Source organism: Chelonoidis abingdonii, chromosome 19 (assembly GCF_003597395.2).
Source record: "Chelonoidis abingdonii isolate Lonesome George chromosome 19, CheloAbing_2.0, whole genome shotgun sequence".
Taxonomy (NCBI): Eukaryota; Metazoa; Chordata; order Testudines; family Testudinidae; genus Chelonoidis; species Chelonoidis abingdonii.
The window spans coordinates 40,323,860-40,350,620 of NC_133787.1; the positions used below are offsets into that span (position 1 = coordinate 40,323,860).

Sequence of the window (26,761 nt, forward strand, 5' to 3'; positions counted from 1 at the left end):
CTTGTCACTCTCCTGCGTGGGGACGGGAAGAGGCGCCTGAGTACAGCCTGGGGATCAGCCCTCCCCCCGACTCCGAGAAACGGGCCCGGGAGGGCTTCTGGCGAATGCCGCAGGCCCAGACATCCTTCTCAGCCGCCTGCCCCCAGGCTAGAGGCAGCAGGGAATGGGAGGTGCTGCCTTGTGCCCCCGGCCCAGAGGGCCACAGGTTGAGCACTCTGGGTCCTGGGGTTCTGCGGTGCCCATCCTCACCAGGTTCTGCAGTATTTCTAGGCCACTGTAGAAATCTGCATCCTGCCCCTAGCTCTGGTTGGGTGACACCTGGTGAGTCACTTTCCCCTCTCTGGTCTGCCATCTATAAAATGCCCTGTCTCATGGCAAGCTGCAGAGCATTATTGCTGTGGGTGCAATGTTCTTGTGCTGTGAAGCCCTATATCAGGGGTAGGCAACCTATGCAACAGGTGCTGATGGCGCCATGCGAGCTGATTTTCAGTGGCACTCACACTGCGTGGGTCCTGGCCACCAGTCCAGGGGGCTCTGCATTTTAATTTAATTTTAAATGAAGCTTCTTAAACATTTTGAAACCTTATTTACTTTATAATATATAACTAAACTATTGTTGTATGTTGTATCAAGATGTTAACAGCACTCCTGAGCTGTGTCCGATTGTAATTGCGTTGCTAGGTTAAGACCCTTTCAGAACACCAGAAATACTTATAGAAAGAGATCTTCCAAAAATATTAAAATGTATGACTGGCACACGAAACTTTAAATTAGAGTGAATAAATGGAGACTTGGCACAGCACTTCTGAAAGGTTGCGCACCCCTGCCCTATATAAGCACTGAGCATGTTTATCATTCCACTCTGGCTGTGGGAGCTCCGGGGGCAGGTGGGAGGCAGGGAGGGGCAGTAACTTGGTGGTGGTTTTATTTGGGTGTGTGGATAGCACCACAGCTCCAATTTTGTCACAACAGCACAGCAATCCTTTCAAAAATCCCACACAGGAAACTGTCAAAACCTAGCTACATTCACTGTGAGTAAAAAGCCCAGCACAGCATTGAATCCCACCCTGCTTACCAACTAGGCTTTGAGTGACAATTAGCTCTAGGCTCCACTGTTGATGTTTTTCAAGAGCCTTCTACTGAAAGGCCTAAAATGCTTTATTTGGAGCCTAAATCTAGCTACTGTATTAATTGGAATGGAGCTGCCTAGTCACTAGGGTGGGATTGCAACTTAAAAACACACCTGTTGTAAACCAAGTTTCTTCCCCCTGCTGTTAATGAAGTGTGGATTTTTGAAAGTGGAAGTAGGCAAATAATGTATCCCTGTCCTTAGCAAAGTTCTGCTTCCTCTGTGCTCATCTTTGGCATTGCACAATGAAACTCAGTCTCCCTCGGGTCTGGGTGCTGAATTGTTTGGATGTCAGATGCCAGGGAAATGGTTCTGAAAAAATAACTGCTCACTGTGGAGTTTTGAATGGAGACACGTGTTTCTGTGTGCGTCATGGGTTTGGGAAAAGCTTGTGTGTGGCTGTCTCTGTTTACAGTATTGAAATTGGAGGCCAGACTGATCCTAACAGTGTCTCTTCATTAAATGGGATCAGAAATGGTTTCTGGAAATTAAGCAGCTATTTCAACATAACTTTAGGGAAAGCAGTTTTCCTGCATTTAAATTTCCCTTTTGGATATCAGGCTAATTCATGAGAACTAGGAAGTGAAGCTGATCACTCTAGAATTGTTGTCGAATGGTCAGACAGTTCACTCGGTAAAGAGCATTATTAAGATTGTAGCGCCAGCAGTGTGCTCAGCTCAGTACAGACCAGTAGGGAAATAGCCACAGCTACGCTGGACAGCCCTCTTGAAGGAAAAAAATCCTTGGCAGGAACACACATTCTTCTGTTTCTGGCCACGAGGACAAACGGAAACCCAAAAGTTGTACCGCTCATAACGATGTCAGTTGAGTTAATCGGTGCAGCTGCTAATCTGCTTATACTGTTACAGCTTATTCCCCCTCTCGTATGGGAGTAGCTATCCTGGTGAGCACTTACAGTAGTAGAACTGAGCCCACACAAGGGGTTTACCCTTATGACTGTATCTGTACAAATCACCCCCTACCAGACTGAGCAGTGTAATGCAGGGGCTGCGTAGCAGCTGCACTGTTCTGTATTTGTTCACCATGAACCTCTCTGTGGGGCGTCTGGTACTGAATGAGGCGGGCCGCTCAGAGTCCGCTTGGCCATTCCCTACACACGGCCTTGTCTTCACTAGCCGCAAAGACCCTGCACGTAGCTTGGCTGAGCTGATGTGAGGTAAACCCTGAAGACAAGGCAGCTGGAAGCTTTGCGTGAGATAGCCAGTAGAGAGAACTGGCTGGGGGGCACCAAAGGTAGCGATGGAATATGGGGCTGAGCCCCACTGGTGTGTTTGCCTTGCAGGGGCGCACTGTATCCCATCTGGGGCTTGCAGGGCCCTGGGGTGGTGGGCCCTGATGTCTGTGATGTCTGTGCAGCAGGTAACGCAAGGAGCTCTCTGGATTTTTCACACGTCTCGGGGGTGGCAGTGGTGAGGTGAGAGATTGCACATTGTGTCTGTGCAGCACGCTGAGATGTTAACAGCACTCCCCAGCTGTGTCCCATTGTAATTGCATTGCTAGGTTAAGACCCTCCCAGAACACCAGAAGCCAGTGCTTGCCTGAGGAGAAGATGCTCAAGGACGCTTCTCTTTAGAAATGTGGCGTTTTTCTGTGTGACTAAGGGCTAGTCTGCAGCATAGATGCTTGCTCCAGCCGCTGTCGGCAGGGTCAATCCACCTCCCTGAGAGGCAGGAGCTAGGTGGATGGAAGAATTCTTCTGTCAACCCAGCACTCTCTGCGCCAGGGCCTAGCTCGGCTTAGCTTTGTCGCATAGGGGGTGGATTTTTTCCCCCTGAGAGGTCGACCCAGCTACATCAATCTTTGGAGTGTACACCTGGCCGTCAGAGGAAGGCTGGCCGTGTGGGGAGAGCACTGGACTGGGACTTGGGAGTGGGGTTTTAATTCTTGGCCTGTGGGACCCTGGCCCAGTCACTTCGTCTCTGTGCCTCAGTTCCCCACCTGTAAAAGGGGGTGAATACGTCTGTCTGCTCCTCAGGGCAGGCCCTTGCTAGGTGTATGTCCTGCGTCTAGCACAATGAGCTCTTCTGCTGGGATGGGAAGCACTGTCAGCACACGTTTGTAGAGTGCCATTGGTGGTGGTGGTAACTCCAGCTGGCCGGAGCTGGGGCGCGTGCTCTAATGATGGGGTGCCACGTGCCGGGCTCTCAGGTGTCTGGCTGACTTGGCTGGAAGCTGTTCTGGCGACACAGGCAGGTGGAGAGACTGGTTTTTCTACCTCCTCCGCTGTGGAGCACAAACCCCGCAGAGCGTGTGAGCGGCGGGTGATACTGCTCAGTAGTGGCTGGGGAAAGTGATCCATCGATTCCAGTTTTAAGTGGAAGCTGCCTGGGCCGGGCTGGGCTGTGGGAGGGGAAGATCAGGCATTGCCAGTTCTAGCCTGTTCCCCTGCTCTAGTGTCGCCGGCAGAGACGGGTGAGCAGCTGGAGCAGGTGAGGTGCCCTGGCATTGGCTCTGGCGCGCGCTGCTCCCTTCACCTCTGCGTGATCCAGCAGGTTGGCCTCTATGGAATGTGATGAGAAGCTGGTCCGGTTCCGACAGGCCCACCTCAACCCCTTCAACAAGCAGCCGGGGCAAGGCCAGCATGACCAGGAGGCTGGGGACGACCTTTCTTGTCGAGGTTAGTGTGGGGTTCCCTCGCCCATGCTGGGGGGGCGCATGTCTACCTGCTGCAGGGGAGCATGCAGTGACCAGGGGCTGGTGCTGAGGGCCACAACCTCTGACCCCAGTCCTCCCTCACTGGGTCCCTGCAAGCCAATTTCCTGCCCAGTCCCTGGGCTGCCGGATACCTAAGTGTCATTATCTGGGATGCTTTCCCCACACCCTGGAGGGGTGGGGAGAGGACACTAGATTCCCCCAGCATAAGGGGGTTGTGGACCATATGGCCTCTCCACTCCGGGCAGACTCCCAGAAAGGCAGCCTGGGCTCTAGGGACTCCTGGTTCTAACCCCGGCTCGTCCACCTGCTGGCTGCGTGGCCAGGTGACTTGTGCATGGAAGCTGTGAAGTTCTGAGCATTGGCAGATCTTGCACCTGCCGCAGCCGGTCATTCTCTCTGGGGCAGGGAGGCTGCGAAGTGAGATGGGAAAGCGCTTTCCCAGCATGTCTGGGTGCTGAGCATGGCTGTGTGCGGGAGGGGACCCACCCGTGTTCTGCTGTAAGTGTTCAGTTGGGAAGGTCTGTGCAGGGGCAGGCCTCGAGTGACACCTCTCCTGTGTCCCCAGGATTTGGGGTGTGCTCCTGTTAGGGGTTGCTAAGTGCTGCTGCTCCTCGGACCTGGTGCCCAGAGCTGCCCCCACTCAGTGCCCCTCACCATTCAGTGCTGAGGGGATTCCACGGGCACCGGTGCCCATGTTCTGCAGGGCATGAGTCTGGCGCTTGGCCTGGAGCTGGGCTGAGACCATGTCGTGGTGGTGGGGAGGGGGTGTCTCCCTTCCCTCTCCATATGTCTCTGCTTGTTGCAGACTCACTGCTGGGGCTGTCCCACGGGGACCCCGGGTTCCAGTGCTCGGAGCGCATGATGGACTTGGGGCTGGCAGAGGACCACTTCTCCCGCCCTGTGGTGAGTGACTCCCGGGGCGGCTGGTGAAGGTTGGGGCTGGCAGCGACTGGAGGGGCTGTGGTGAGTGACCCCGGGGCGGCTGGTGGAGGTTGGGGCTGGCGGGGGACTGGAGGGGCTGTGGTGAGTGACCCCGGGGGCGGCTGGGGAAGTTTGGGCTGTGCGGGGGACTGGAGGGCTGTGGTGAGTGACTCCCCGGGGCGCTGGTGGAGGTTGGGGCTGGCGGGGGACTGGGAGGGGCTGGTGGTGAGTGACCCCGGGGGCGGCTGGTGAAGTGTTTGGGAGCTGGCAAGCAATGAGAGACTGTGGTGAGTGACCCTGGGGGCGGCTGATGAAGGTGGGGCTGGCAGCAAACTGAGAGGGCTGTGGTGAGTGACTCCCGGGACGGCTGGGGAAGGTTGGGGCTGCGGGGGATGGAGGGGCTGTGGTGAGTGACCCTGGGCGCGCTGGTGAGGTTGGGGGCCTGGCGGGCGGACTGGAGGCTGTGGTGAGTGACTCCTCGGGGCTGTGAGCTGGGGGGCGGGTGACTGGAGGGCTTGTGGTGAGGACCGGGGGCGGGCTGGGAAGGTGGGGTGGCAGGATGGGGGGCTGTGTGAGTGACTCCCGGGCGGCTGGTGAAGGTTGGGCTGGCGGGCGATACTGGGAGGGGCTGTGGTTGAGTGACTCGGGGGGGCTGGTGAATTGGGGTGGCGGGGACTGGAGGGCTGTGGTGATGACCTGGGGCGTGGTGAAGCTGCGGGCTGGCAGCGATTAGGAGGGGCCTGTGGTGAGTGACCCCGGGGCGCGCTGGTGAAGGTTGGGGCTGGCGGGGGACTGGAGGGGCTGTGGTGAGTGAGCCCTGGGGCGCGCTGGGTGAAGGTTGGGGCTGGCAGCGATTGGAGGGGCTCGTGGTGAGTGACCCCGGGGCGGCTGGTGAAAGGTTTGGGCTGCAGCGATTGGAGGGCTGTGTGATGAACCGGGACTTGGGAAGGTTGGGGCTGGCGGGGAACTGGAGGGCTGTGTGAGTGACCCCGGGGGCGGCTGGTGAGGTTGGGCCTGGTAGGATAGGGGCTTGTGTGAGTGACTCCCGGGGCGACTGGGAAGGTTGGCGCTGTGGTGAGTGAGGGCTGTGGTAGTGACTCACGGGCGGCTGTTGAAGGGTGGGGGCTGGCCAGCGATTGAGGGGCTGTGGTGGTGACTCCGGGGCGGCGGGGAAGGTTGGGGCTGGGGGGGAACGGAGGGGCTGGGTGAGTGACGCCCGGGGCGGCTGGGAGAAGGTTTTGGGGCTGGCGGGGGACTGGAGGGGCTGTGGTGAGTGACCCCGGGGGCGGCTGGTGAAGGTTGGGGCTGGCAGTGACTGGAGGGGCTGTGGTAAGTGACTCCTGGGGCAGCTGGTGAAGGTTGGGGCTGGCAGCGACTGGAGGACCTGTGGTGAGGCATTGATTGGCCCAGCAGGGGCATTCTGGGAAGTCTCTGTGCCTGGGATGGGGACGGGCAGCGTTGCTCACTGGTGTTGCCCATCTCTGGCCTGCAGGGCTTGTTCCTGGCCTCAGACATCCAGCAGCTGCGGCAGGCGATCGAGGAGTGCAAGCAGGTGATCCTGGAGCTCCCTGAGCACTCGGAGAGGCAGAAAGACGCTGTGGTGAGGCTCATCCATCTGCGCCTGAAACTCCAGGAGCTGAAGGTGTGGCACGGGGGCTGGGCATGGGGTGGTGGCTGCAGCCGGCTAGTGGCTCTACTAGCTGAGGCCTCAGCTGTGTGAGCACAGAACAGCCCACCCAGGTAGCAAAGGGCAGGATCCCCCGCTCTGTGCCAGGTGCCTGGGCCTTCCTGCTGACTTGCCAATGAGGGCCCAGTCAGCGCTGAGCAGGATTCTGAGGTTCCGCAGCCTGGGCAGGGAGTGGGGCCCCCACTCCGGAGTGTTAGCAGTGGTGCTCACAGGTGGTGGTGGCCAGGCTTTCGGTGCAAAGGAGGGGAATGTCTCCCAGGCTCAGCCCCACTCTACCCATCTGTCTGTGCTGCAGGACCCCAGCGAAGACGAGCCCAACATCCGGGTGCTCCTGGAACATCGCTTCTACAAGGAGAAGAGTAAGAGCGTCAAGCAGACGTGTGACAAGTGCAACGCCATCATCTGGGGCCTGATTCAGACCTGGTACACCTGCACAGGTGAGCAGCCAGCCCTGCCAAGGCAGTGCTTCCCTGCTCCCCAGCCTGGGGCAGGACGAAGGCTTGTTCTCCTTCCCGGTGGGGCTGATCCCTGGAGCTCAGCCAAAGCTTCCCTCTCAGGCTGGGCTGCAGGGCACACGGGAGGTGGCAGAGCCCCTGGGATGGGTCGGGATGAGTGGGTGGCTCTGCTGGTCACCTGGGTCCTGCACAGACAGGATTGCAGACCCCTGATGGCATAAATGTCCCAGTCACTTCTCCGCTGCCACCCGCTCTGCTCTGAGCCTTTCCGCGCCATGCGGGATAGGGCTGGGCCAGTTCTGAGTTCGTGTGAGTGTTGGCAAGAGGCCTGGGTGCTCCCCAGCCGGGTCAGGCTGAAGTCAGGGGAAGGCTGGGCCAGGCGGGTGACTCCTGCGTCTCTGTGCATTGTCCTCCCCAGGGTGTTACTATCGCTGTCATAGCAAGTGCCTGAACCTCATCTCCAAGCCCTGCGTGAGGTCCAAGGTCAGCCACCAGGCCGAGTACGAGCTGACCATCTGCCCCGAGACAGGCCTGGACAGCCAGGATTACCGCTGTGCAGAGTGCCGGGCGCCCATCTCCCTCCGTAAGTGCCACCCGCACGGGAGAGGATGCTGGGGCTGAGGTGTGGCCGGTGATAGCCATTAACCCTTGCAATTACCAGCCTGCGAGTGCTGGGACCGGAACCCACGTCCTGGGGACCTTCCCGCTCATGCTGAAGCAGAGCTCCGTTAGTGGGATGGGGGCGATCCCTCTGGCCTGGGCACACGCAGCCAACACATCAGTGGGGTCATCCTGGCGTGTGTGTGAGCAGGCTGGAGCACAGAACATGGAGGGAGTGGGGCTCAGCTGGAATTAGATCTCGGGAGTTCCTGGCTCCCAGGCCTGTGCTCAGCCCACTCTTGGCATCCCTGGGGTGGGGCTTCTGCAGGGGTGTGGCTGGAGATTGCTCTGGGTATATGGAGTGAAGGGAGCATGGGCTGAGCACCAGGAGTGGAAGGAGATGACAGCAGAGATATGGGCAAAGACCTTGGCATCAGGACACGTGGAGTCTAGTCCTGACTCTGCCTTGGCTCACTGTGCACTCATGGGTGAGTCACTTCCCCTCTCCGAACCTCAGTCTCCCAAGGGCAGAACAGGGCCAGTGGCATTCGCCCAGCCTCCCCAAGTCCAGGGCTTGGCACTCAGTTGGTGTTAGGAGACTCTGCAGTCTCACAGCTAAGGGGAGCAGGAGGCATTGCCCTGGCGGTGAGAGCAGAGACCCCTGCTGGGTCTGGGAGGGATTGGGACAGGGGACCTAGCAGGGCTGGGGCCCTGGGGCTGTTCCTGGCACGATGGGGCTGACAGCCCTGTGTCCCATGCAGGGGGCGTGCCCAGCGAGGCCAGGCAGTGCGACTACACCGGCCTGTACTACTGCGGAAACTGCCACTGGAACGACCTGGCCATCATCCCAGCCCGCGTCATCCACAACTGGGACTTTGAACCCCGCAAGGTGAGCAGGCTGGCGGGGCGGCCCCAGGGGCAGGGCGGGAGGTGATGCTAGGGGGCACTGAGGCTCAGCTACCCTGAGTCAAGTCAGGGCACAGACTGGGGGGTGGGACACGGAACCTTTCACCTTTGGCCAGTGGCGTCTGCTTCAGCCCCGGCTGGCGGAGAGCAAAGCTAGTTCCCGTCTGCATGTGGGGGCCTGTGATGTGAGCCTGGGGCCTGCAGAGGCTCATTTAAATCTGGGCCCAGCCCTAGGAGATGGTTCCCCGGTGACCCGCGAGAGATGGAGTCTGTGTACAGCGCAGGAGTTGGGCTGGTTTTCTCAGATGTGTCAGCACAGCAGGGCCCTGGCCCTCCCGCTTCCCGGAATGGGCTGCAGACCCCCTCCCAGGCCCTCATGTCCGTTAGCTAGCAGAACTGCTGGTCAGCATGAAGGGGCCCAGCAGCCCCCCAACCCGCTCTGTGCTAATCACGTGGGCCTGCAGGGCCCCTCCACGAACCATGTGCTGTTTACACCCACTGCTGTCCCTGGGGTGGCAGCAGGGGCCCCTGGCACAGGGTGGTGCTGCCACCTGCCCCTGGTTAATCACAGGGCTCTGTGTTCTCCGGGCCCAGGTCTCCCGCTGCAGCATGCGTTACCTTGCCCTGATGGTGTCACGGCCAGTGCTCAAGCTGCGGGAAATCAACCCCCTTCTCTTTAACTACGTGGAGGAGCTGGTGGAGATCCGGGTAAGTGCCTGCGTCCGCTTGGCTGGGCTCTGCTTGGGACTCGTGCCCCTGGTTCTAAGGGCTGGGGACACATCCCCAGACTGGCTTGTGAGCATGTTCGTCCCCCAGTGTGGGGGAGTCCCCTGGGGCTTCCAGCTCTGGGCTGGGCTGGGAGCAGCTCCCAGTCATGCCCCCTTTGCTTGGTGCTTGTACAGAGTTGTACTTGCCCACCCGATTTCTCACCCCTCGACAATGGGGCCAGAGGGCAGATTATCCCACACCTGCTATTGCAGGGCCCTTGCGCTTCCCTGGGAGGTGTCTGGGTGCTGTCAGGCAGGATGCTGGGCTAGCTGGGCAGGCCCTATTCCCTGAGCCCCGCCTGCCCCCTCTCCCTGCAGAAGCTGCGCCAGGATATCCTGCTCATGAAGCCCTACTTCATCACCTGCAAAGAGGCCATGGAGGCTCGTCTGCTGCTTCAGGTGCGGGAGTGTCTGCACGGGGAGGAGCTGCTGTGCGGGGACCGTGTGCGAGCGAGTGTGCTGGGATGGGGAGGGAGCTGAACCCCTGAGCTCATGAAGCCATTTGTGCCACTCCCTGGGAGGTTACAGATCTTCCACCTTTGCCCAGTTGGTGCCCAATGACGGGCCATGCCTGGGCAGCTCCAGCCCAAAAGGTGACACCTGAGGGGCATGGCACTGTCCACCTGTTGGGGGTGAGATCCGTTAACCCATCCCTGTCTGGGATCAGCTTTGCCCTATGGTCCTCTGAGGGTATGGGAGCTGTGGGGTCAGCGTCACACGCGCCAAGCCCAGAATCCATGGGCGCGATTGTCCCAGCCCCGAACCTCTGGCGCCTGTGGCTGCTGTGGAGACTCCTCTCTGGTGTGCTCCCGCATGGGGATCTGTGACACCCTCCCCCCCCCCCCCGAGGCGGTGCACAGCAGCAGGTTACATGGACCCTCCAGGACAGGAGCCACGTGCAGGGGGACGACGAGGGAGGCGTTCAGGACATGCTGGCGGCTGTGGCAAGCCCAGCTGAGGAAGAGGTGGCTGGGTCTAATGGCAGTCGCTAGTCCAGACGATGGTCTGGGTGGCCTGTATCCCAATCACTCTGTGTCCTCGGTGGAACTTCAGCTCCTGCACCTGCCTGCCCTGAACCCCAGGAGACTCGTTGGGCTGCCTGGGCCGCTGGCGTCGAGCCCCAGGTCGGGGAGGAAAGGCATGTTGAACCCCAGTGTGTGATGTTGGACCAGCCACAGAGTAAGGTGGAGAGCTCTTGGCCAGGGCTTCATTGGATTCTGCTCCCTGTCTGAGCCCCAGCTGGGGAAGGCCCCTTGGCGGGTGGGGGCAGGCGGGTGGCTGGGGAGCGTCGTCATCTGATGATTCTTCCCCTGCAGCTGCAGGACCGGCAGCACTTTGTGGAGAACGACGAGATGTACTCGCTGCAGGACCTGGTTGACATCCAGACTGGGCGCCTCAGCTGCTCCTTAACGGAGATCCACACCCTCTTCGCCAAGCACATCAAGCTGGATTGTGAGGTGGGGCTGGGTGGGGATCTGCTCTCGGAGGGGCCGCAATCCCCAATTCCAGCCTGTCCTCCCTGGATGTTTGCAAAGACTCTAATTTCTGTATCTTCATTGCTAGACAAACGCTTGTGTCTAAACCCCTCCCCTAGCAAACAGGCCAGGCCCCGCCCTCCCCCAGTAACAACCCTGGGACATGTGGTGGGAGGAATTTCTCCTTTGAGTCCGGGCTGGGAGTGGGGAGGTGCCATTGCCACTGTCCTGATGTATTTGTTGAACCCCCAGGTAGCGGAGGTGGGAATGGGACACACGGGACTGGGGGAGCAGCGCCTGGAAGCAGTCGGGCCCCAGGGCTCTGACACCCCAGTGCACAATCTGCTGGAGCCAGCAGCTCCACAGGGGGTGGGCCTGGATCCCAGCACTGGTGGGGATGGGCGAATGCACTGCACAGGGCTCAGCAATCTTCACGCTTGTCTCCAGCGGTGCCAGGCGAAGGGCTTTGTGTGTGAGCTCTGCAAAGAAGGAGATGTGCTATTTCCGTTCGACAGCCACACGTCGGTGTGCACAGACTGCTCTGCTGTCTTCCACAGGTGGGTAGGGAGGAGCCTGGGGCCGCATGTCAGCCCTCATGGCGTTCTGTGCCAGCCATGGCTGGGAGCATGGGCCCCAGTCAGGGAGAGCAGGGAGATCTCTGGGCAGAGGGAGCCCCAAGATATGCAGGACTGCGAAATTAGCTGGGCGCGGAGACAGACCCCACGTTGCCCTCAGGTGGCATTGCAAGAAACCAGCACTAGGCTTCCCCTGCCCCTGGCATAACCTGGCACTGGCCCCTGGGGAGGTGAAGCTGCTGGCTGAGATCCTGCTCTCTGCTGGGCAGTGCCTGGGATGCTGCCCCTGCACTCGGCTCAGCAGTGGCCATGGCTGGCCAGTCTGTTCACACACAGTTGGGTGAAGTAGGTCCTGAGTGTGGCACCTTGGACCTCTCCAGTGCTGGGGCTGGGGAGGATGGGGCTGGACTGGGCTGCCTGGAGGAGCTGGCTTGCTCCCTGGCATGCTGCCCTCTCCTGTGGGTCTGCACCTGTCTGCTGGCTCTTGGGCTGCTGCAGCCACGCCCCCGGCGCTGGGCAGTAGCTTGGACACTGCACGTTTCCCTGGGCGAGCAGAGCACTGCGGGTGGCTCCCAGAGCTGAGGGGGCACTGGCTGTGAATTGGGGGGGGCATGCAGCTCCTTGCCAGCAGGAGTGCCTGGTGAGGCTGCAGGGCTGGCCTGAGCCCCACGCTCCTGATGGCAGGGCCGATGGGGGTAACCTTCCTGCTCCTCACTTCCAGGGACTGCTACTATGACAACTCGACCACGTGCCCCAGGTGTGTCCGGCTCAGCCTGAGGAAGCAGTCGCTCTTCCGAGGCCCCAGTGCAGAGGAGCAGGCCTAGGGTCCCCCAGCTCCCCTCAGACCTGGGCACCAAAGAACATTGGCGAGAACTGGGCATTCCAGAGGGGGCGGCTGCAGCATTGGGGCTGCAAGATCTGAACTAGCTGCCACTGGGGGTGGACCCTGGGCCAGGGAGCAGGGTGCTGTACAGGCCCGAACGAGTGCTTTGCTCTGGAACCAGCCCAGCATGCTGCCTGTTGCTGGGAGCCAGCTCAGCAGATTCTGAACCCAGCTCTGAGAACTCCCTGGGCTGGGGCTGAGCATAATGGAGTGGCAGGAGCTACTGGGGGTCTCTCACTGTCCCAGCCAGCCTCTGCCTCTTGCTGCTCTGCCTTGCAGCTGTGCAATGAAGCAGGGCACATGCCCCGTGCTGTGGCAGGTGTTACCAGGGGTGACGGTGCAGGAATCCCTGGGGAAAGGAGGGACCTGGTGTCCCCGACTCACTGACAAAGGGGGACGTGAGATCAGCCTGGAGCAGGGGCATTCCAGGGCTCTGCCACTTGCAGGTGGTTTGCCCCTGGCCTGTGCTGAGTTCCCTGCTGCAGGTACTTGCTGGCCCCAGGCCGAGTGGGGAGAGGAGGGAGGTGGCTGTGATAAGGAAGAGCTGCTGTGTTCTCCTCCCATGCTGATCACGGCTCCAATCCCTCCTTTGGATAAGTCCTTTTCTAATGCCGCCTCTGCGCCCCAGCAAGCCTCCTGGCATGGGCTGGCGTGCCAGTCTCCATTGGCGTTACAGCGCTCCCTCTGCCAGCTGCTCAGTGCTCTCCGGTTGGTGCATTTGTGTCTAAAGGGCCGCGTTGGTCTGGCCTCTGAATGGCCGGGCTGGCTTCAGGGGTGGGCCCAGGGAGCCTCCTCTGGAGGTGTCTGGCCGTGGCCCAGCTGGCGAGGGGCCTGTGGAGTGTGAGACTCAGGCTGGTCCCGTGGAGACAAGTGTGCACATCATGTCTCCATCCTCTCCGGCAGCACTCAGCCCTGGCTGGGCTGGGCCATCGAGCTGGCATGTCCCTTTCCTGTCCACGGGCTCTGCAGGGCAGGAGTGAGGCTCAGAGGCTGGGGGAAACCGGTGTGGGCTGGTGGAATGGTTCGCACTCGGTTCTCAGCCTCGCTAGGCTGATCTCACTGGCCTCCCCGGAGCCTGAGCCCTGTGGGCATGCCCTCTGCTGAAGGAGGACACGAATGCCATGGCCTGCAGGCTGGAGCTTGTTGCTGGTACTGGCTCCCTTCAGCTCCCTTTGAATGCGGGTAGCACCTCTTTGGCTGTTTAATGAGAGAGACACTTGCAGAAATGAGTTTGGGGCCTTTCCCAGGACCCTCCAGTGCTGTTCAGAGGCCAGGGCCTCAGGCTGGAGTCTAGCTGCTTTAGTCTTTTATTTATTTCTGTGCCCAGCCTGGCAGTGCCAGCATCTCTCCTCGGCACTGGGAGCACAGGGCTTGCAGTCTGCTGGCTCCATACACTGACTGCTGCAGGAGCTCAGAGTGCTTACACGCATGTCAGTGACCCCGCTGCCAGCCTGTGTCTCCTGCAGTGCAACTGCCACTCCCCCTCGTCAGGGGCAGGAAAGGCAGGAGACGTTCGGAGTCATCCCTTTACATAAAGTACGTGGGATGGGCCCCTCGAGCCTTGAACTTTAAACCAGCTCTCCCCCACACACACACACACCCCGGCCCTCCTTTGAGTGGTACGGCCTGGAATTTAAAAATGCACTGGGGGAGGGGGGCTACTGCTTTACACAGGGTGTTTGGGTGGAAGAGAGTACCAGGGCTGCCCACCCCTCCCTCACTGCTGCCTCTTGCCTCCTCCATCTTGCTGCTGCTGCTACTACTAGGCTAGACAGGGTGGGGGGCTAGGAGCTAGCTGGGGTCCGTCTCCCCATGCTGCATTCCCACCTCCCCAGTGCAGGGCAGATGTGGGTGTTTTCAACAGGCAGAACCAAGGACTCGAGGCTGCTGGGCCCAGCATGGGAGGTGTGCAGGCTTTGGGCAGTGACAGTGAGGGAGCTCTGGGGGAGAGCTACGGGATGAGCGCTAATCCCTTTAGTCTTCCTTTTTCTACGGGGGGGGGCAGGGCTGCAGGGTGTGCAGGGCTGAGCCCCTCCCTCCCTCCCTGTCCCTGGGGGAAGTGGGAACTAGCAGGCTTTGTTCTAATCACTTTTCCTCTTGTGGGTTCCGCTCCAGCCGGTCTGGGTGAGGCTCTCGCACCACCGGGGGGAGGGCTGTGTACGAAACACCAAGGCTAACCAGTGAAACACACACTACCTGTTTGTAACCCGCTCGCCTGATTTCCCAGAGGATGCATTTCCCCTGCTGGGCCATTTCCACTCCCTTTGGATGAGGTCCTTGCTTGTAGTCCCAGTGGTAAGGGCAGGCTGAAGCCAGCAGAGGCCCTGAGCTCTTGCTTAGAGCTGGAGTCCAATCAGGGGGTTGGAATGGAAAGCCCACCTCTGCTGAACAGGGGTGAGCAGTCAGACCCCTCTGGGAACCAAGCTGGGCCAAAGGGAGCACCCTAACCCCCTTAGCCAGTGGAGTGTGGGGAGGGCCATTATTGCCAGTTACCAACTGCCTCTGCTGGGCTCATGGTGTTTGCTGTTAGCAAACGCTGGGATTGTTACTGGGCTTCTGTTAACCCCCATGCTCAGTTTTCACTTGCTCATTTCATTTCTTTCTCGGTAGTTGTGGGATGAAATTTCTCCTACCCTCGACCGCATCCCACGCCTAGGACTGTTACACATTGAAACCCTCCCACGTCACACTAGTATGAACTCAGTCTCTGGTTCCCCTTCACAGTGCAGGTGTTGGATACTCAGGGTTTGGTGCGGTTGTCATGCCCCAGGCCCTTCAACTCTAACTCCCTTTTCGGGTGTTCATAAATTTCACCTGCTAGGCTGAAACCTCCCTGTCCTGGGCTCTGAGCAGAGGCGAGCGCTTGGAGAAAACTGGCCCTTGTCTCTTAGTTAAAACGAACCACCATGTGTCTGGGATACTCCTCAAAAAGTGAGCTGCTGCTTCAACCTTCTCCGAATGATTTTACATTTAATGGCTAGTCTGCCAGGGCGGGTGTGCACCAATGCGTGAACACTAGCATGAGCACTTTAATTTCTGTACAGACATGTATGTTGGCTCTATTTGAGTAGAAATAACACACCTTGCTACAGAATCATTGTTTACCCTCTAAGTCCCTGACTTACAGGTGGATCTTTTTCTTGGATTCTAGAAACACTTTGTTTGCCTGTGCGGGTGAGAGATTCAGATGGCAGGGGAGAGATCGTTGTGAAGCTGGGCTGAGGTGGTTGTTTTTTTTAAGTTTAGTTCCTAATCTTGCAATAACAAAGTCTTAAGAAGAGAGTGTTCTCCCGGCCCCCTCCCCACAGTTCAGAGGGCAGGGCTAGCAGCGTGAGCGTGTTTTACATCCCTGCCTAGGCATGGAAGAGCACTTGCTGAACCTGCTGTTCCACACGCTTGCAGAAGTCTGACAAGCAGCATATGCCACAGGTGTGGCCACACGTGCTAGCCTACGGCAGGATGGGCAGTCCCGGAGCAAGGGTGCAATTCCCACCTGTTCTCAGAACATCACCTTCCAGGCGGTATCGTGTATAACCCGACTGCCATGTGTTTATCAGACCCAGTGCTGTTGCACCTGTGATGAGAGACAGTCTAGGACCTAGCCCAGCTCGTCTATGGCCTTTATTAAATGCACCTTGGAAAGAGTGACTGCAGCAGCTGCTGTGTTGCACCTGAGCTGCAGGCAGATCACTATAATTCAGTCTGTGTGGGTGTATTGTTACTAGACCCTTGGAGTCTGTAACTCTGGGACTGCTTCGAGTAGCATAAACCACCCATGGGAAAGATACCACAGACAGAACGGACGGCATGATTCTTGCCTGTATCTGGAAGGGAAAAGAAGGGGGAGGTGGCTATCTCCTAGATACAGCTGGTTCTGCTTGAGCTACTGGGCTAAAAATAACCGGGCCAATGTTGTGGCATGGGCTGGCCAGATGAGGACAAGCGCATCTGCCCTTCTTGCAGCTCTGAGCTCATTGGGCTGGCAACCTTTGGCACCCAGCCCATCAGTATAAAGCCACGAGTGGGCCGGGCTGGTTTGTTTATCTGGAGCATCCGCAGGCATGGAGCTCCCACAGGCTGTTGTTTGCAGTTCCTAGCCGATGGGGGTGTGTGGGAAGCGGTGTGGACTGACGGATGTGCTAGCCACTGCTTCCCACAGCTCCCTTTGGCTGGCAATGGCGAACCACAGCCCATGGAAGCTGTGGGGCTCCGTGCCTGTGGACGCCCCAGATAGACAAACTGGCCTGCCAGCGACCTTACCCTGACGGGCTGGGTGCCAAAGGTTGCCGACCCCTGAGCTAGGCCATGCCACACTACTATCTTCAGCAGGTAGCTCAAGCAGAACTAGTATGTGTCTGTCTGTCCAGCATTGGAGGCATGTTTCTAGCTCCATTGTGAACATACCCACTTACAGGGCAGTCTGATTGCTTGCCATGCCTGCCCTCCTGTCAAGGGGTCACTTCATAATGAGAATAAAACTTTAGCTGACATAGCTGCCCTCTAACCTGCACAGCAAGAAAGGACAGAACCAGGACCAAAAGTTTTCAGTTTGCAAAGGGTGAATGACAAAAACAAAACCTCTGAGGAAGTTTCCCTGTGGTTGCAGTAGCCAGCGGGAGGAATGGGGGATTGCAGCACAGGAATCCAAGGTACAGTGGTAGTGATTCAATAAACCACTGCATTTGATCATTTTAATGGAGTGTTGTCATTGCTCGTTTGTTGAAGGAGGGGGCGGTGGGGATCAGGCCAAATGGGTCACTCAGGTTACCTGCTGCTGCTGGGTCTGTCATTACTGAACCTGTTGCACTGAAGCCTGGGGAGGAAAGTCCAGTTGCTAATGAATTAAAGACTACAGCCTGCCTCAGCATTTGCTGGGACACAGATTAACAGAGCTTCGCACTTGGGCCTGGGCCAGACCGGGACCAATGGGGGAATAGCTTGGCTGGGTTTGGTGACCTACCACCCAGTACAAGCCCACCCTGGGGATGCAGTGGTGGGGTGAGCCCAGGCCCCTGCAGCTACACTGTAAGTTGTAGTAGAAATGAAAGCTCAGTTCTTGGCCCACTATACCTTTGCAGAGAAGCCTGGGAGCACTGTAGGAGCTAGCTGGAGTCAGTCTCCAGGGCTGCAACCCTCACCCCACTGCAGTGCAGCCATGGGGGGAGCTAGCTGGGGTCTGTCTCGAGGGCTGCAGCCCCCACCCCACTGCAGTGCAGCCATGGGGGGAGCTAGCTGGGGTCAGTCTCGAGGGCTGCAGCCCCCACCCCACTGCAGTGCAGCCATGGGGGGAGCTAGCTGGGGTCAGTCTCGAGGGCTGCAGCCCCCACCCCACTGCAGTGCAGCCATGGGGGGAGCTAGCTGGGGTCAGTCTCGAGGGCTGCAGCCCCCACCCCACTGCAGTGCAGCCATGGGGGGAGCTAGCTGGGGTCAGTCTCGAGGGCTGCAGCCCCCACCCCACTGCAGTGCAGCCATGGGGGGGCAAGCTGGGGTCAGTCTCCAGGGCTGCAGCCCCCACCCCACTGCAGTGCAGCCATGGGGGGGCAAGCTGGGGTCAGTCTCGAGGGCTGCAGCCCCCACCCCACTGCAGCGCAGCCATGGGGGGGGGCGCTAGCTGGGGTCCGTCTCCAGGGCTGCAGCCCCCACCCCACTGCAGTGCAGCCGGGGGGGGGCGCTAGTTGGGGTCCGTCTCCAGGGCTGCAGCCCCCACCCCACTGCAGTGCAGCCGGGGGGGGGGCGCTAGCTGGGGTCCGTCTCCAGGGCTGCAGCCCCGCACACACACTGCAGACATGGGGCGGGAGTATCCACACTGGACCCCACCGCCTATTGCCCCTGCGCTAGGAGGCCGCTCTGGGCAGGGCCCGCGGGGGTCACGGGAAACACGGAGCCCTGGGCAGCCCGGAACCAAAGGCCCAGCGCTCGTCCCTAACCGGAATGTCTCGCTGGGAGCCCGGCGGCGCCTTTCCTGTCCCGCCCCTTCGCGTCAGGAACTTCCGCCCAGGACGAGGGGCAAGGCGCATGCGCATACAGATTGCGCGGGAGTGAACTCTGCGCATGCGCGTCAAGGCGCAGCACAGCCGTGGGGAATGGCTCAGCGGCTCGCGTCGGGAACTCTGGTGCCGCCTCTCGCTGCCCTGTGGCGAGGGGGCTGCTGGGCGCGCACCCCGGCGGGGCGCAGGGACCTACCACCGATCCGGCAGGTGAGAGGTGACTGTTTCTTTTCCGGCATTGTCGTAAAACGCACGGCTCCGTATGCCGCTACAAGGGGGCGAACCGTCGCCCTGATGATGTCATCGGCGCGCGCTCGGGACGGCTAAGATGTCCCAACTGCTGGAGATAAACGCTAGTCAGGGGGCGGGGTCTGGTTGTTCGAACGAGGCCGCCGCAGCCGCGAGCGGAGAGAAAGCCCCGCCCCTTGCACGCTGCTTGGGGGGGTGGGGCCAGCCCGGGCTTCTGCGCCGCTCCGAGTTCTGCGGCTGCGCACGGAGCCGCCCAGGGTCGGCGCTGGCTCCAGGGCCCCTGGCTGCCCGGGCGCGAGGCAGAGGCCTGCTGGGCCCTGCCGGAGCCGGAGCCGGAGCCGGCGCCTGGCGCGGAGTCAGGCCCGGCTGAGGAGCCCCGCGCAGCGCTGGGGAGGCGGGGCCGAAGGTAGCTCGTGGCTCCTGCCCTCAGCTAGAGCAGCCCCGGAGCTGCTCTGGTTTCCGCGCTGAGGTAGGTGGAGCCCAGCGCGCTCTGATCGCGCCGAGGGGAGCCGGTGCGGTCGCGTGTCAGTGGCTGCTCTTTCCTGTTCTAGCGGCTCGAGGGGATCCGCACCCCGCGGCAGGACTGCGCAGGGCGCATCGCATCGGCTCGGCAGTGGCTCTGCCCAGAGCCACCCAAAGGTACGTGTCTGCACAAGGCTGCTTGTAGGGCCGCTTGCTTCGGCTGGCTTTCTAGCGGGGCTGTGGGCGGCGGAGGCGTGTAGACCTTAAACAAGGAGAGAGCGAATGCAGGCACCGAGTGGGATGGATCGCAGAGCAGCGCTGCGCACAGAGGGTGGCTGCTGCTGCTGCAGGGCTAGGGGTCATTGAAGACCTGAAACAATGGGGAGCAGAGATCTGGCTGAGCTCCTTGGGGCAGGGACCACTTTTTTTTGTTCTGTGTTTGTACTTCATCTGGCACCATGGGGTCCTGGGCCATGAGTGTTGCTCCCAGGTGCTACCATAATACACTTAATAACGTACATCCCTTGGCAGGTCCTGGGCCCATTAATAATAACAGCCCCTAGTGATGTTAAAGGGATATCATCAGCTTGAAAATCACACTTCTGTTCGAGCGTGGGCTTTTTAATGTGTGTTTCAGGTAACAGCTGAAGTTTGTGTGGCTATAAATCCAGACAAATCCGCATGGAGACTCGGGCAGGGCCCAAACCTCACTGTAACTCACTTTCTGCAACTGCCTAGATTCAAGCTGCTCATGACCCTTTGATAAGTGCTGTGTTGCAGGGCTCTTGCCTGCTGCCCTGATTTATATTGCCACAGAATCACCTCGGGCAGATTCAGCCCACCTCAGGAAGTCCAAGTTAAAACCTGAACGTTGGGGCATCTTTTCTCCAGAACTCCCCTGTGCAGTGGGATATTCGAAGGTAACCAGCGTGAGCTGAGTGAGTCCTTCTCGTGGCTTAGTCTGCATTCCAGTCTTTGAGCCAGAGAATGGGGGGATCCCCCACTAGAGATTAGGATATGTTTGTCTGTAGACTTTCAAAGAGTGCAATGCAAGGCATTCCTCTGCGCAGGGACCTTTCCTCAATAGAGGCAGGAACATACTTGCTAGCAGGTGTTTCTTCCTTCTCTTGGAGCAATCTGTCCAAGTTAGATCCTGGAAGCAGAGATTTTCTTTCTTGGACAATGCTCTTCGGTAAATAACTGTAAAGCTACATGCTCTAATAATGTCTGGTATTGACTATTGTAACCTTCTTCTCTCCAGTCTTGCAGATACTAATCTGCCCCCTGCGGTCCGTGCAAAAGGCTGTTATCAAAATCATTTCCCCTTACCTTTTGGTTTTGGTTTAGCCTCTTCCTGGTTTGCCCAGAATCTTTCCCCTATAAACAGAGGGGCTCTTTGGCTGCATAGTCAGTCCAGTGTCACTGTACCTTTAAATAATCAAAAGACAACCACTTTCTCTCTAAGGCTTTGAGAAGTATTTTAAGAAGAATGGCAGAAGTTCTGGCCCAGCAGAGGATGTTCACCAGACTAAAGGTAAACAGTCCCGAATCCTCCAGGGCTAGTCCTTAGGTTTTATAAAGATGCTCAGGAGTGAGAGAGTGTTAGTGAGGGGCTGGATAGCGATTGCTGCAGTGTGGATGTGTGTGCCTAAAATACAGCCATGACCGTCAGTCATTATGTTTCCCCACCACCACTACTCTGAGAATTCAATCCTTGTTGTGACACCCAACTCTCTGCTCTTCTAGTCCTGCCCACCCCAGTTCAGATCTATAAAATCCTCGTTGCTCTGTAGGGTTTCTGAGTACAATTGGCTTTATCTCGCTTGCTCTATCGACCTCTCTTTAAATATTTTTTAATTAGACCCTCCAAACAGGACTGGCTTATTTAATAAATGGGCTGGCTGTTCGGTGTGTAAATGGGATGGGGAAATTGGGCTCTCTTCAAAGCTAATTGTCTGTCTTAATGCACCCTTCTTTTCTCTAGGCCTCCCTGATCCAAAAGGTCTTGGTCATGGGGGAGATGGCGGAGGAGGTGGTGGCAAGAGAGGAGGGAAGAAGGAGGATTCTGGGTGGTGGAAACGCATGTGGAAGGTCTGTAGCTCTGTTAGAGGGGCAGTGATAGTTGAGGTTCCAGGAGGGTTATGTCCCTTTGTTCATTCCGAAAGTCGGTCTCAGTCCTTACAGGTTCATCACCATGTCTCTTGCAGGGGCAGACTGACTTGTCTGGAAAGTCACACACAAATCTCTTTATTAGTCTAGTAGTTCAAATGGCTCCTTGTTTGCATTGTAAATCTGCTGTCTGGCTCTTCTTTCAGATCACTCCAGCTTAATGTTCACCACAGTCACTCACCGTAACCTTCAGTTTGGATCCTGTGTCAGAAATGTTTCTGTTTGTGCCCCAGCAGCAGCCATAGGAATACAAAATTGATCGCAAGCCGTGGATAGAATATTCCACAGCAAAGCACATACAGGGCTGCTGCGATGCACCAGCTTTCTGAGACTTGCAAGCCTCTGGCGGAACTCGAGCCTGGCACCACAGCAGTCTTCATGTGCCCACCCACACAAGTTGCCTGGGGCACCAAGCCACTAGCCATGCAGAGAGAATGTGTCCCCCCCTGTGTAGTGCAGAGTGTGTGCTTGCTCCAGCTGGGTCAGCACCAAGGGGATGTGAAGGAGCTGTGAGCCAGCTTCCCCCACCACCACCACGCGCACGCACGCACACCCACCCACCCAAGGACAGTACCTACAGCTTAGGGTGGTCTCCCTGGCAAGTGCAGAGGGGCAGCCCAGGGGAGGAGGGCACGTGGCTGGGGTGTTCCATTGCCCGGCTAACTCAGTGGGCCTTGCTGGCAGCAAAAGGCAGTTCTAGCCAAGGCACAAGTTAGAGCAGCCTCTGAGGGTTAGGGGGGTACGTGGGTCCCCTTGTCTGTCCTGCCTGGGCTCCGCACCAGCTCAGGGAAGAACTGGGCCAGCAGTGCTGAGCACGAAAAGGCTTTCCTGCCTGTCAGACTCCCTGCTTCTTGGGTGGGTTTGGTTTTTAAAAACTAGACAATTCCTGGGTGCAAACTTAATTAATTCAGGGTTAAGGAAGCTGAAATAGCCATATAACCCTTATGTACCATGCCTACCTATAGCATTGCCACTGAAAAGCACTGAAGAGGCAGGAAATGTGACCTTGGCTAAAGACAATATCAATGTGAAAACTCTACAAATGCCAGGGAGAACCTTAGTGCTGGCCCACAGCCCAGACTCTCAAGCGTGGAGCATCTGGATTGAAAGAGTCTGTTAGCCTGTCCTGTAGGGCAGGGCAGAGGTGGTGGTTGGAATGTGTAGGGTGAAGTTTCCCCTCAGGATAGTGGTGAATTGATAGAATGTTTCTATGAGGATCTGAACTGGGCATTTCCTGTCGGTAATACGGGGTGTTTTAATGACAGTGCTGTAGTTAGATAAGTGACATAAGTCACTGATTGCATCAGCTTCCTTATTTCTGAGTCATTGGGGTTTCTTGTGAGGATTACAAACCCTCTTGCTTTTTGCCTAAGGTACCTAAAAACGCTGCCCAATTTCTATGTTGGAAGGAGCTCTGCTTCCCAGGATGTAGGAATTAACATTAGCTCTGTGAGAGGGTGGGGTGAGGGGCTATGTGACACACAGGTGGCTGCGGGCTGAATGCAGCCCAGAGCCAGAGGTGTGGCTAGTGAAGACTGCGTGTTCCTCCAAGGCATGCTGGGGCCTGTACTCTGCAGGCCACACTTGCATGTTCCAGGTGCGAATGGTTGGCGTTGCCTCTGATTTGGTTGGGTAGCATGTCAAATCAGTGCTGGCTGCTGGCGTGCCCCTTCTCAGGCAGAGGCTGGGGGCCCAGGCCCAGCTGCACAAGTGCAGGCATTGAGTCCAATCTGATGCACGGGGCTCCCGCTCTACGTGTGAGCACTCTGTGTAGAAGCAGGCTCTGCACTTGGAGATCAGGGTGGGGCTGTGGCACACATGCAGTGGCTGTTTCTTCACAGTTGGAGCAGTCCTGCACTGTGCCAGCAGCCTGCACTGAATCCTTCAGCAGCACTGTAGGGCTGGCTGTCAGGGCAGGGGGGAGCAAGGAACCGACAGTTGCTCCCAGGCTAATTCTGAATGTTGGATGTTTATTTCCCGGTTGGAATCAGGCTTCTGACGTGTAGCATTCTTTTCCTTTCCTCCCACCCCAGGGAGAGTTCCCCTGGGATGACAAGAATTTCGTCTACCTGGCTGTCATGGGGGCAGGCGCTGCCGTGGGATTCCTCTATTTTTTTTGGCGAGATCCTGGCAGAGAAATCAACTGGAAGCATTTTGTCCATTACTACTTGGCTAGAGGATTGGTGAGGAAATGTCATCAGTGTCTGTGTGAGAGCGAATGGCTCTCTCCTGGCTCATTGTGCATGTTTTTCCCATTTGTCCACTTGTGACTAGCACGGCGCTTGGGTTATCAAGTCGCCTCTGAATCCTGCTGGCTCCGGGCTGGAGCAGACCACCTCCAGGGGGCCTCTGGAAAGCAGTGACTACTCAGGCTCCATTCTGAGGCTGGAGTCAGGGGGCAGCTTCTGTTCTAGGCTTTCTGCAAACTCAGGCAGGCGTGTGTCCAGTTATGCTTAGTTCATGTTGTTTCACCACAGCTATGAGGTCTAGAAGGGTGTCGGTGTCTCCATGTGCCTGTCTAAGGAAGCAGAGATTCTGGAGCTCACTTCTCCCATCCGTTCTTATCAGGGGAGCCCCAGAGCACTTCTGGCTGTCAGTGCTCCGGGCTGGCCACAGAGCACGTCGGCATAGTGGGGGCTTCTGGGTTGTTGTAGGCCCCCTGTGGAGCCTGCCTTAACGTTAGCATATTACGTGAACAGATGTCCCCCTGACTGTTCCCTGGAGATTGGCTCTGCCCTGCTGTCTCGGGCCCCCGTAATTAGGGGAAGATCTAGGTGGGGCTCTCTGCGGGGCTCTCTCAGCAAGGCAGCCCATGGAGACTTCCCCAGAACTGTGTCCTGGTGCTGCTCTGCTGTTTTGTGGGACCCCTGAGCCACGCCTGTCTAGCTGCCTGCTCCACGGGCCATTTGGCTAGTCCCTGCTGAGACGCTATTGGGATTACTGCTGGATGGACACAGCTCAGTGTCCCTCATGACTGGTGGGACGAGGATGGCCTGAGCCTATTACAGGGACTCCGTCAGCCGTGTAGCGTAGACAGGCTTTCACTGTCCCTCACCCCTGTCTAGTGGGGTTGGTTTAAAAGGACTGTAGTGTCTGGTAAATGCTCCCAGTAGAGCAGCTGGGGCTGGGCTCCGTGACTGGGGGCTGGCTGGCCGGGGCTGGGGCTGGGCTCCGTGACTGGGGGCTGGCTGGCCGGGGCTGGGGCTGGGCTCCATGATCGGGGGCTGGCGGGCCGGGGCTGGGGCTTGGCTCTGTGATCGGAGGCTGGCTGGGGCTGGTTGGGCCTGGGCTCTGTGATCAGGGGCTGGCTTTTGCAGAGAGAGATGGGGGCTGCCTCCCAAAGTGGCCTTTTTTTACTACATCCGGAGAGGCCTGTGCTGAACAGCCTCTGTCCTCTACTGAATGCCTCCCTGAGAATGCAGATTGCTCGTCTTCTAGGGAGGGGCTGTACCCATCGCCTGTCTGTCTGTCTTAGGTGGACCGTCTGGAAGTGGTGAACAAACAGTTTGTGCGTGTGGTCCTCGTGCCGGGTGTGAGCTCGGAGGTAATGGGATTGTGGGGGAGGAGGGGTCTCGGCACACCAACAGAACTAGGGGAGGAAAGGGAAGCTCCCAGGCGAGCTTGCCCCATACTGAGCCCCACGGCACAAGCCAGGCTCTGGGGCCACAGTGGAGGCAGCACACGCTCTGCAAATTGCCATTGTGCCCAGGGGGGTTGAGAGGTCTCTGATGCAGCTGCCCTGTGACATAGCTCAGTGTGCGCGCTGGGGCAGCGAGTGTGTGCGGCAGGCAGGGGGCAGCGCTTGTTGGGCCCAGCTGGGGATCCTGCCCATGGGTGGGGGTCGGAGGCCGATGCAGCGACTGACTGGCTCTGGGTCTGTCCCTCGTCCCAGCAGAGGTACGTCTGGTTTAACATCGGCAGTGTGGACACGTTTGAACGGAACCTGGAGACTGCCCAGCTGGAGCTGGGAATGGAGGGCGCCCAGCAGGTGGCAGTGATTTACGCCAGGGAGAGTGACGGGTGAGTGAGTGCCAGTGGGGGAGTGGCTGGAGCCAGAGCCAGTGCCAGTGCCTGTGCTGGCTGAGTGTGCTCTGCCGCACCATTGCTGCTGGGTGACGGTGGCTTGTGCTTTTCTCCACTCCCAGCACATTCCTCATGAGCATGGTGCCCACTCTGCTGCTGGTTGGCTTCCTTCTGGTCACTCTGAGACGCGGGCCAATGGGAGCCGGGCGTGGAGGACGAGGAGGCGGGCTCTTCAGCATCGGCGAGACAACGGCCAAGATCCTGAAAGACAACATTGACGTGCAGTTCCGAGACGTGGCCGGCTGTGAGGAAGCCAAGCTGGAGATCATGGAGTTCGTGAACTTCCTGAAGAACCCCAAACAATACCAAGACTTGGGCGCCAAGATCCCAAAGGTGCCATCTCAGAGGGAGGGGTGGCTGGGTCCCCTCTGCTGAGCAGTTGGAGTGCTATCCTGGGGGCTCCGAGCAGTCTAGCTCCTTGAGCTGAGCTTTGTGACTAACGGAGAAAGGAGCGAGGAAAGTGGGGCAGAGGGCAGCTCACCCAGCCCCAGGCTGTGTCCCGTGCCTGAGCCATGCTGAACAAGTAACTCAGCCTACCAGACAAGTTCCCTTGCTGCAGTCGGCGGGGCATGGTGCAGAGAGGGGTGCCGTGGGCATGGCCCTGCAGGGGGTGCTGAAGCTTTCACAGCTGTGCAGCAGGGATGCCCATGTCACAAGCTGCCCAGATTCCCGGCTGCCCGCTGTGCCGGAGCAGCGCTGCGCAGTGCCTCTGGCCACTTGCGGATTTAGTCACTTCTCTTTTCCCCTGAGATGTACGTTAGTTACCATGGGGACGATGGTGTGGGCAGGGCTTAGTGGCACCTGTAAGTGCCAGTAAATGTGATACTTTGAGGCGTAGGAGGCACCAGGGTGTGTGCCGTGCAAGGCATGGGGTGTGTGTCCCCCTACATGGGGGAAGGGGAGGTGTAGCAAGCACCTGTGCGCACACGTACACACAGACTTCCCCGGTGTTCCCCTTGGGCCCTGCGGCTCGGCACTGTCTGGTGATACTGGTTGCTCTGGAGCCCTGTGTGCTGGCAGTGCTGGACTCTCCCGACTCGCTGCCAGGCTCAGTCCCTGTCCTGCGGGCCAGGCCTGCTATGAAGGTGATTCTAACAGAGGCTGCTGGGCGGGAACCAGTCCCCAGACACAGCCCAAGCCACCGGGTGACAGGGCACTTGGAGCAGCCTTGCTGGCAGCAGGTTTCTGACTGTCAGCTCTGCCAATGGCCCCACACTAGCGCTGGTCTCCGTTGTCTCTGTCTCTGCTGCAGGGCGCTGTGCTCACGGGCCCGCCGGGCACTGGGAAAACCCTCCTGGCCAAAGCAACGGCGGGAGAAGCCAATGTTCCCTTCATCACGGTGAACGGCTCAGAGTTCCTGGAGATGTTTGTGGGTGTTGGGCCTGCCCGAGTAAGTCTGCAGCAGCGAGGCTCACAAGGGCTTTCCAGAACGTTATACCTCTGGGGGAGGCATTTGGCCCTTCTAGGGGGTCATCTCTGGTGCTGGAGCTAGACAGACTTCCCATATCTGCTGGGGTGGCTTCTAGCTGCCTCAAGAGCCTGGGGAGCAGTGGGTCTCCCGGGCTGTGGGCGGGACAGGGAAGAGAATCTGGAGGCCAGTTCTCCTCAGTACTGGCTCTTCAGCCTCCTCCTGGCTGCATTAGCCACAGTCTTGTGTGAGCCCCCTCGACTTGGTGGGGCTTCAGGACAGCACATGCACCTCACAGGCTGCTGGGCTGGGCCAGGTCTCTTTGCAGG

At 58.5% G+C, this 26,761-nt stretch overlaps 2 protein-coding genes and 1 long non-coding RNA gene across 9 annotated transcripts in view; 2 read left to right on the forward strand and 1 right to left on the reverse strand.

Annotated features, from left to right (window-relative positions):
* Window positions 1–16,769, forward strand: DEF8 (differentially expressed in FDCP 8 homolog). Of its 2 annotated transcripts, none has more exons than XM_032771412.2 (11): window positions 1–3,767; window positions 4,611–4,708; window positions 6,219–6,326; window positions 6,709–6,850; window positions 7,287–7,451; window positions 8,230–8,357; window positions 8,969–9,082; window positions 9,460–9,540; window positions 10,458–10,598; window positions 11,064–11,173; window positions 11,913–16,769. In XM_032771412.2, exons 1-11 carry the CDS (start codon window positions 3,653–3,655, stop codon window positions 12,013–12,015), a joined length of 1,305 nt encoding a protein of 434 aa, XP_032627303.1. In that variant the 5' UTR covers window positions 1–3,652; the 3' UTR covers window positions 12,016–16,769. The 2 variants fall into 2 exon arrangements, with proteins under 2 accessions (XP_032627303.1, XP_032627302.1); XM_032771411.2 differs by having other exon boundaries at window positions 3–3,767; window positions 6,219–6,368.
* On the reverse strand, window positions 16,749–18,414 carry LOC142047942 (uncharacterized). Its single transcript, XR_012657270.1, has 2 exons — window positions 18,258–18,414; window positions 16,749–16,887 (listed from the first exon to the last, which is right to left on the reverse strand). It is a non-coding gene; the product is annotated as an uncharacterized LOC142047942 (long non-coding RNA).
* The window catches only part of LOC116819560 (mitochondrial inner membrane m-AAA protease component AFG3L1-like), a 16,535-nt gene continuing 7,852 nt past the window's right edge, over window positions 18,079–26,761 (forward strand). Inside the window, exons 1-9 of one of the 6 annotated variants that reach the window (XM_032771408.2) lie at window positions 18,091–18,271; window positions 18,862–18,949; window positions 20,238–20,306; window positions 20,757–20,863; window positions 22,975–23,124; window positions 24,417–24,485; window positions 24,834–24,961; window positions 25,087–25,357; window positions 26,277–26,414. In XM_032771408.2, the coding sequence (XP_032627299.1) occupies window positions 18,158–18,271; window positions 18,862–18,949; window positions 20,238–20,306; window positions 20,757–20,863; window positions 22,975–23,124; window positions 24,417–24,485; window positions 24,834–24,961; window positions 25,087–25,357; window positions 26,277–26,414 (1,134 nt within the window). In that variant the 5' untranslated portion in view covers window positions 18,091–18,157. Of the gene's footprint in view, window positions 18,272–18,861; window positions 18,950–20,237; window positions 20,307–20,756; window positions 20,864–22,974; window positions 23,125–24,416; window positions 24,486–24,833; window positions 24,962–25,086; window positions 25,358–26,276; window positions 26,415–26,761 lie in introns of all 6 variants that reach the window. The other 5 variants (XM_032771409.2, XM_032771401.2, XM_075073693.1 and 2 more) reach the window with 5 other exon arrangements.